Genomic DNA, 8735 nt, shown 5'->3' with positions numbered 1-8735 from the left:
GAGTAAATTGGATGCTTATCTTGCTGGGATCCTATGACCCCAGCTGACTTCCTGCCCTTTGGGCAGGGGGCTGGACTCAATGATCTCCCGAGGTCCCTTCCAGCCCTAATGTCTATGAAATCTATGAAATCATGAGGAAAAAAAACATCTGTTGGATTCTGAAAAAAAGAATATTTTTCTCTTGCATGTGTACTGTGCAACATGCTTTACTTTACCTCAGCCATTTGTGCTCTCATTTCAAACATCATCAGGAAACTTTTCTACCTTGTACTTATGACTTATCTTTCCCTTCCTGCTGGGCCCTCTGCCCTTATTTGCTTCTTAACTCTATAAGATGCTCTGAGATAATAAAACTGATCAGCTGGTGAACATGTTGGGCATAACTTTATTGGCTTTGTCCTAGTTGCTAATCTTCCCCACCCTCTGTATCAAAGGTTCTGCGTAAAATCTGACTTCGTCTTTGCAAAAAAACAGTGATGAGTAATGCTTTTTCTATGTATATATAATTACTAATCTATATACATATTTGGCCCTCACCCTGAAAAAAAAATGACATTTAAAGACTTTCTTATCTTTAAGACATGAGTCATTCCTTTGACTGTACTGCGATTACATATTTATTTTGGGAAAATTTTTAGGAAGTGTGCTGAATCAGGGCCCTAATCATTAAGACTATATTAGATGGAAAGTTCTTCAGAGCAGGAACTATGCTATCCTATATTTGTAAAATAACTTATTAAAAATAAAACAGAATTCAGTGGGCAAGTTGTGTTTCCCATTGTGAGTCTAGCAGCAGTTTTCTAGCTATATATAAGCAGGTAGCCTAGCCTGCTAGTTTCTGCAGGCAGGTTTTGCTCTCTGAAGAGTGCATCAACCAGTCCATCCAAATAAACACTGTCCTTTAAACAAACAAAACAAGCAAAACAGACTGCTGCTGTCCTGTCCCAGACACTGGGAAGGGACACTCTTTGGCTTTGGCCACAGCATAGCAGCCTGATATGTCCCAACCCCTTCCCCTGGGTGCAGCAAGCAGTTCAGCCTGCAGCTTGCTTCTCCTTGTGTTCTCTCCCCTGGGGTTATAAGCTCCCAGTGAGTCACTCCTCATTATCCAAATGCCCCCCAACTGGGCTGTCAACAAGACTGACGTCTTAAAGGGACAGATCTCCCTTTTACACCAAGTAAAATGGTGTTTTTGCTACTTATGCACAGGTTGTGTTTGCATTACCTCTGCAGTAGGTAGAGTTAAGCATGCATGCTAAGACTGAGAATAGGCAACTACATATGCATGCCCAGCTTGCACGTGTACCTGCATTGAAGTCATGTTTTAAACCCAGTAGCTAAATGATTAGGGCACTTGGACAGGAAACTTAAGACCTGGGTTCTAGGCCCTTCTTGGCAAAATGGGGTTTGAATTTGTGTTTCACTGATTTTGCAGCATAGTGCAGGTGTAAAAGCTCTCTTGGCAAGGATAGCCTAGAATCCAGCCCTACCCCCACTTTTCTTTACAGGACTTAGGCTCAGGTATGTATCTACATAGTCATGTAGATATATGACCAGTGGATAGCCTGAACTATATATTCATTCTACTTACAGAGATAGAAAACAGACTGGGATGATGCTCTCTTGTGGGAATATAAGAAAAGGTCCTCACAGAAAAGGGTAGAAGTATTTCTAGAATAGAGAGGAGCTCTGCTCCACTCAGTTCCTGCAGGAGATGGCTGAGCCTAAGATACAGACACTGTTACTAGGCTTGGAGAAAAGGCAAGAGTGGAGATAAACTAGACTAAGACCAAGTAGGCTAGAAGGAAGGGTGGTACTAGTGAAAGCTTACTGGAAGGACTAATAAAAGGTTCTAAGTAAAAATATTATAAGAGGTGAGCTGGCTGTTAAGAAGAAAGAGGAGGCCACACATAAAGAGACCCAGAGAAATTGTGGCTGTGAGTGGTTCTGTCTCCCTGCAAGCAAGGCCCACCCAGTGACTCACTCCTTGAGTTAACACTAAGGTGAATCAGGTTGGGAAGCTGAAAAACAGAGACCTGGTTTGTGTGGGGACCATAAGGACTGCACCTCACCTGAAAAAGAGGGCAGCAGTGCACAATTACAAGGGGTAATAGAATGGCTAACTGTGTGCAATGGCAAAAGTACCACTTCTGTGGCTAGGGTACCTCTGTTTAGCTGCACAAAGGGAAGTATAATGGTTCCTGATATGTTTAAAAATATCTAAAATGTGTTTAAAACTTATTGTAGGTTGGACAAGAAAGTTGCTATAGTTGGCTGACGTAGCAGTTCTCAGTTAGCTGATGCCTCTAGTTAAGGGCAAGGTACAGACATTGAAAAAGCCCAAGGTAGAACTGATCTAAGTTACATGGTTTTATGTAAATGGCATAGGGTAGATCGGTAGTAAATAGGACACACATTCACCCTTTGGTGAGGGGTGCAAATCTTAAACAGGGTTCCACCATTTTTAAGCCAGTCTGTGTGCACCAAACTTCTGCTCTGTTATGGGCATAAACTGGTTTTGTGTGCTGAACTTCGGTTCTATTGTAGGTATAGACTGGTTTCTATAGTGTGTTTTTTTCCCTCATGATCATTTACACTGGTAAAAGTGTAATGTCTGTACCTGGTCAAGGTTTCCTGACACATTCCGTTTAAAGCCTTAATTTTGATTACTTAAAACATTGCCAAAATTTAATGATTTAGGTTGATATTTTCTATTGTGGGGGTCTGCATCTGGCAGAATTTTTTTGGGAAAGGTCCTGCTAAAATAGGTGATCTAAAAAAGAAAAAGAGATTAATTTCTTTGCCCATCTTATAAAATGTTGCAGCCATTTCAAGGGGAAGCTCTAGCATCTCTTAAGCTTTGGAGTGGGGTGCTTGAAATCTGATGGGGGTGCTGTTTGAGGGGAAATCATACCATCTAATATTGTCAAAGGTGACCACGGCTAGGAATTATTTCCTAGAATCACTCAATGAGTGCCCAGGGTAAAAAGAAATATTGAATAAAACCCTTCCCCCCGCCTTTTTTCTGGGTACACAATGGGCGCATCTACACCTGACTCTACTCAAGATTATAGCAAATTACTGCACAGTTAACATCATCACATGTGCATATGCTTACTGCACAGTAATTTGCTCTAATCGCAAGTAAATTTGCTTCCTGTAAATACAAGTAGCAAATTTACTTGGGAGTAATTACTGCACAGTACAGCACATGTAGACAGCCAACTGGGAGTACATTGGTTAGTTGGGCAGCAGGGGACTGCTTCCTGACCCTGGGAGCTACCTGCTGCCAGTGTGGGCTCCCTTTGTTCCCCTGCTTCAGCCAGCAGGGAGCTCCCAGTCCCTGGTCCGTGATAACTGAGTGTGGGCTAGGAGCTCCTTGCCACTGGGGCAGATGGACATTGTCCCTGCCTGGGCTCCAGTGGTGGAGCCTGACCCAGAAGCAGGCAGCTCCTGAGGTCAGGGAGCAATCTCTCAACCCCCACCAGGAGATAGCAAATCTGACCTTGCTTCCTTGAATGTATAGATACCTAACTAGGGTGGGTTTGCTCTCGAGTAAATCCATTCCAGAGGATTCGCTTGTGTAGATGCGCCCTCAGTGAAGCAGAGATCAGGTGGAAAAATGTGTATATGCCTATGCCTAAGAGAGTCAAATTAAAATTACACAGTAACCTTAATTCTAGTATTTCATAACTTTTGGCTGCTTGACTTTAAAAACCAATTTTCTTTTAATGTAAAAAAATATAATGGAAATAGTGTCAAATTTTCAGCTGTAGGTGATCCCACAAAAATGTGCTGCTAACCACTGTGGCTGCAACATTCTATATTTCCATATGCCAACAGTCATTTGTGTGACTGCTTGTAAAAAATAAATGTAGGAATATGTTCATTTCTGACAGTGCATCTGTTGCTTTTGAGCCACTCAGTACAAAGCCCCTAGTTCAGACTTTTCAGGCTTTTAAGTGCTTTTAAGTGTTTAAATGTTTTTAAATTTAAGCTGTAATAATACCAAATAAATACAAAGTAAATTGGTACTGCTGTAAAGGTACCTTTTTTCTCTGGTTGTCCAGATGTCACTACTCACTATCCTCATTTGTTCTCTGTACTGGTTGTCCAGATATTACTACTCACTATCCTCATGTGTTCTCTGCACCTTGTCTTATGGCATTGCCTTTTAAAGTTTGATCTTGAAAAGACAGGAGCACCAGCTCTGAGATACTGCCTTCTGCGTAATAACTTCAATTAGAATGAGAACATTTGGTATCTCATAAGTGAGGTCACCTGCTTTGCAGTATCAGGCAGTGTGTATATAATATTGATACTTCTCTGGCCTAACAGACTATCACAGTATAGACTGTATGTTATTTTTCATGTATTTTCAGCACAAAGAATATGATTTTTTTCCAGAAGGGACATAAAGATGTGTTTAATAATCTTATGCAGGCAGATCAGATTTTTACCTCTTTTCTACAAAGTACAAACTGTTGCATAGACTGTGTACTCCATTAATGAAGAAAAAATGAAGTTTATGAAATAAAAGAGCATTTGGACATAAAAATAGGCCCTTTTGGACAAGCAGTGGAATGAGCACAGAATCAGCAGTACAATTTCCTGAGACTTATTCAATAAAATAAAATGTTCAAAAGGAGATTGGACAGGTATCTGGCTAGGGTTACCTAACCCCAGCACTCTTTCCTGCCAGGAGCAGGGGGTCGGACCCGGTGGTCTACCAGGTCCCTTCTGACTCTAGAAATCTATGAAATCTATCTATGAAATCTATGAAAATACTTAGTTGACCTTTGGCTACAGCAGAAAGCCAAAGGTAAAGTTAATGCAGGTAACAAAATTCAAATTCAAATCTTTTCCACTTTTGCTTTTTGCCCTCTTCTTCAGGAAATGCATTTTAGCATAGAATAGTCAGCTTAAGGTTTGACAATTGCTGAACATTATCAGAAATTGGTTCTGTATTTCTTTAGAAGTATAAAAAATATTTTTAGTTTGTACAGTACCTGTGCAAGGTTCATAAGTGTGTCTCTGAAATGGCCTGAAGTCTCCGAATAAATATCTTGCTGAAGATCACTATTGTATTCTATGGTGAAAACAAGTTTGAATTACATTTCCAATTAGTATGACACTTAAATATGCTCTAGAAAATGTTGACTAAGATTCAGAAATAGAGATGAATAAATAGGAAAAAATTACATGCAATGTGTTGACCTTTGTCAGTTTTTCAGCATCATTAGTATAGTAACTTACTGATCACATGAGGCAGGTCTTCAAAGGTATTTATGTACTTAAAAATGTAAATAGGTGTCCTATGGGATTTTCAAAACTGCTAAAGCAGTTTCACTAATTCACTAACCTGCTTAGGCACTTTTGCAAATTTAACATGTCTCCTGTCTGAGTCCTCAGGCATTTAAATACCCTTGAAGACCTGGCCTGAAGTCCTGAAGCCCTGGCAAGAGCCTTCAGTGGGTGTTTTACCTGACTAGTACCTCTATAGGAGCATGCCTAAAGTGCTAATTAGTGTGAAACCTGTGAGATACTACTAAGCAGCCCCAAAAAGTCTACTTTTCTTATAGACATATATAAAAAAATGGCAGCTGCTGGCTGTGAAGAATTTCAAATGTGTCAGGCAATGTTCAATATCTAAAAATAATGATGAATATTTTAAAATTGATTTCTACTTCTAGCTTCAGAGTCTTTGGCACAATTTTCATGAAGCAACAAGAAAAGAGGGAAAATATTTATCTTTCAGAACTCATCTTTTGAAGTCACAGCCATGCTGTTGTGTCCAGAGCACAATTAGTCCAAATTCTCCCTTGCTATTATATAATTTCAAAAAAAGAAAAAAAAATACGCATTGAGTAGGCCTCTTTCATCTGGAAGATCTCCATATTTGATCTTGAGGCTAATATATCAATTAGACAGTTTTCTTCTGTGCCTGCCCCCTGCCAGGAAGAGAAACAAACAAGGAGAGATGTTACTGGTAGAAATAATGCTTCCCAATTCAATGTAGTAGTACATCTATCAAGAGTAGTGAAAAATGCTAGTTGTTATTAAAAGAGCCTGTTTTTCTGCGTGATTTTTCTGTGAATGGAGGTACTGATTTCCTTCCTTTCAAGGGATTTGTGGATGTTATGAAGTGTCTGCTGTTATAGCTATGCTGGCATACCTATGTCAACAGTGTCTCCTAGTAAAGATGTAGTATATGATGGTGGAAAGAGGTTTTTTTCCGTGAATTCTAGTTATGTTAGCTTCATGAACAACAGAAGCTGAGTGGGTAGAAGCCTCCATCTGCCAGCAGAGCTTTCCTTACAACTGGGGTTTTGTTGGTATAAACTATGTCAGCTAGCAGAGGGTGCTCTTTTCATTCCCCAGCCTACAGAGCTATGCTAGCAAAACTTTGTAGTGTAGGTATGACAGGGGTTACTGATCACCTACAGTTATATTAGTATCAGAACTCAATTTTGCAAGCGCTTATGCATTCATAATTTTCATTTTAATTTCAATATCCCGATTATTAAGGCAGTATGGTGAGTCAGGCAGTGCCCAACCACTAGGGAAAATGCACTGGGATGAATTTCACCTTTAGTGATAAATGAAGCCCTGGCTGGCATTTAAGGAAGTGGTAAGGAAACAAATGCAAACATCAAGCATGTTGTCTGTACTGATACTAAGGGTTTAAACCAATGGTGCTTAATTTTTTTAGACTCAAGACATCCATTTTTAGTCTGAAGGCACCCCTCAGAAAATGTCAGCTCTTTGCTTTCACTCATTTTTTACTACAGAAAAATAACAGAGCAGTTTATCTGTTGCAAAGAACTCCATGACCTGAACAAGTCAGAAATGTTTTTAACACTATGGACTCCTATTTGAAATCTCTTGAGTTTATCTTGCGATTCGGGCATAGATTTTTACATACCTAACAGTGCTAATATTGCATAGCACCCCACAGCATCCTTAAAAGGATCTATCCTGGTGGAGAATCACTGGTTAAAACAATATGAAATGGAGTTTAACACCACTTTCAGGCTCTCTTTTGGACTTATTTGGTAGATTTTTGTGATTTGCGATGTTTGTGGAAGTATTTGATGTTCACAAAGTACTTCATCGTTCCAGTGCAGTCTTGCATTTTCCCTTAGGGCTTTGACTTCATTTCACATGTTTGAGTTCAAATAATTCAGGCTGCTTATACTATTTACACCCCCCCCCCCCGCTTTATTGTCAGTGATTATTTTGCATTTCAAACAAGGTGCCAGAGGTGTGAAAGCCTCTGCATGTGCTATATTATTTTAAGCATGTGAATTCCCCTATCAACTCCAAGGTCAAGATGCAGAAGTACAAGAAAGCAAGAATTTGATCCAAATGCAGACAGCTTCTGGATTTGCCTGTTCTGTCACTAGTGATAATAAAAACAGCACTTCTGATGCTGCCCATGGTTTGCAAGTGAGGAGATTATTATAGCCCATCATTTAAAAAATACATCAATAGCTCTAAATGTTCTTTGGTATCAGCTGTTTAGGATGTTAAAAAAATGTGGTCACTTATTTTACTGTCTGGCAAGGCTTTCTCAGTAAAGTAAAAGGGGTTCTTTTCTTGAAAATAGGAATTCAGTTAAATTTGAGGGGCTAGTCATTATTTTACAAAAGAGTAATGGCAGTGTTCATACACTTGTTTAGTTTCATGAATAGTTTTCTAAAGGCCTACTCATGTGTGGCTTGTGATATCAAGATCTTAAATTTCACTGTATAAATATTTTATTTTCTTTGGTTACTTGATTGTACTTCATGTGTTAAATTTCTGCTATATTTTGTAAAGCGAAAACATTATTTAGATTACCTTTAACAAAGAAATAAATTATAAAACACTGTTTATATCCCAGTATATTAAAAAAATGCCTTTCCAACAGCTTATCATTCACTTATGTGTAAACATCAGTTGAACAGATGTGAGTTGGTGGTGTTAGTCTTAGAGCCTAAGTAAGTTTGAATTAGACAAGCACCTTCATGGCATGCCAGAGCTCATGGGCATCATAGGATGCAGGCGGGTACATCAAGCCAACCATAACTTCTTTAAAGTGTTCAGAAAGATTCTCTTTCAGGTCCATTATCAAATCCTTGAAAAGAAATATAAGCAGGATTATTGCAGTAATCAGAAGGTATGTAAAAATCATAATCATTCCAATAATCAAAAGAAAATGAGCAATTATTTCTGTTTGGAGACTATAAGCAGTGCACTGTAGCCAAAAAGTGTGTAGTGGTGTGTGGTCACAGGGGACAAAAAGAAAGAGAGGAGTTCTTCAGGTTGAATTGAGCTTATATGTAATACAAATTTTGTCTTAAAACTGTACATACCTTGTTTCATAGTTGGTACGGTCAGAAGGGACCTGAGCAGATCATCAAGTCCGACTCCCTGCCATGGCTAGGTGATTATCTAGCTTCCTTTTGAATACCCCCAGGGTAGGAGCGAGCACCACTTCCCTTGGAAGCTGGTTCCAGATCCTAGTCGCCCTGACTGTGAAGTAGCACCTCCTGATATCTAGTCTGAACCTACTCTCAGTCAACTTATGGCCCTTGTTCCTCATTACTCCCAGTAGTGCTAGGGGGAACAGGTACTGTCCCATAGCCTGCTGTTCCCCTCTCAGCCTTCTCTTGTGGAGGCTGAACAGGTTCAGGTCCCGTAGCCTCTCCTTGTAGGGCCTGCCCTGCTGCCCCCTGATCATGCGAGTGGCC

General features: G+C 39.7%; 1 protein-coding gene across 1 annotated transcript in view; it reads right to left on the bottom strand.

Moving 5' to 3' along the window:
* Positions 1-8735, bottom strand: part of ANXA10 (annexin A10) — a 58880-nt gene that overhangs the window by 15296 nt on the left and 34849 nt on the right. The window contains exons 4-6 of the mRNA XM_019534591.1: positions 8006-8119; positions 5861-5951; positions 5010-5089 (exon numbers count right to left, since the gene is read on the bottom strand). Of these exons, the coding sequence (XP_019390136.1) occupies positions 5010-5089; positions 5861-5951; positions 8006-8119 (285 nt within the window). The remainder of the gene's footprint in view (positions 1-5009; positions 5090-5860; positions 5952-8005; positions 8120-8735) is intronic.

Source organism: Crocodylus porosus, unplaced genomic scaffold (assembly GCF_001723895.1).
Source record: "Crocodylus porosus isolate Cpor-Errol unplaced genomic scaffold, CroPor_comp1, whole genome shotgun sequence".
NCBI lineage: Eukaryota > Metazoa > Chordata > Crocodylia > Crocodylidae > Crocodylus > Crocodylus porosus.
The sequence above is the reverse complement of the archived record's forward strand: the minus strand, read 5'-3'. Positions and strand labels throughout refer to the sequence as shown.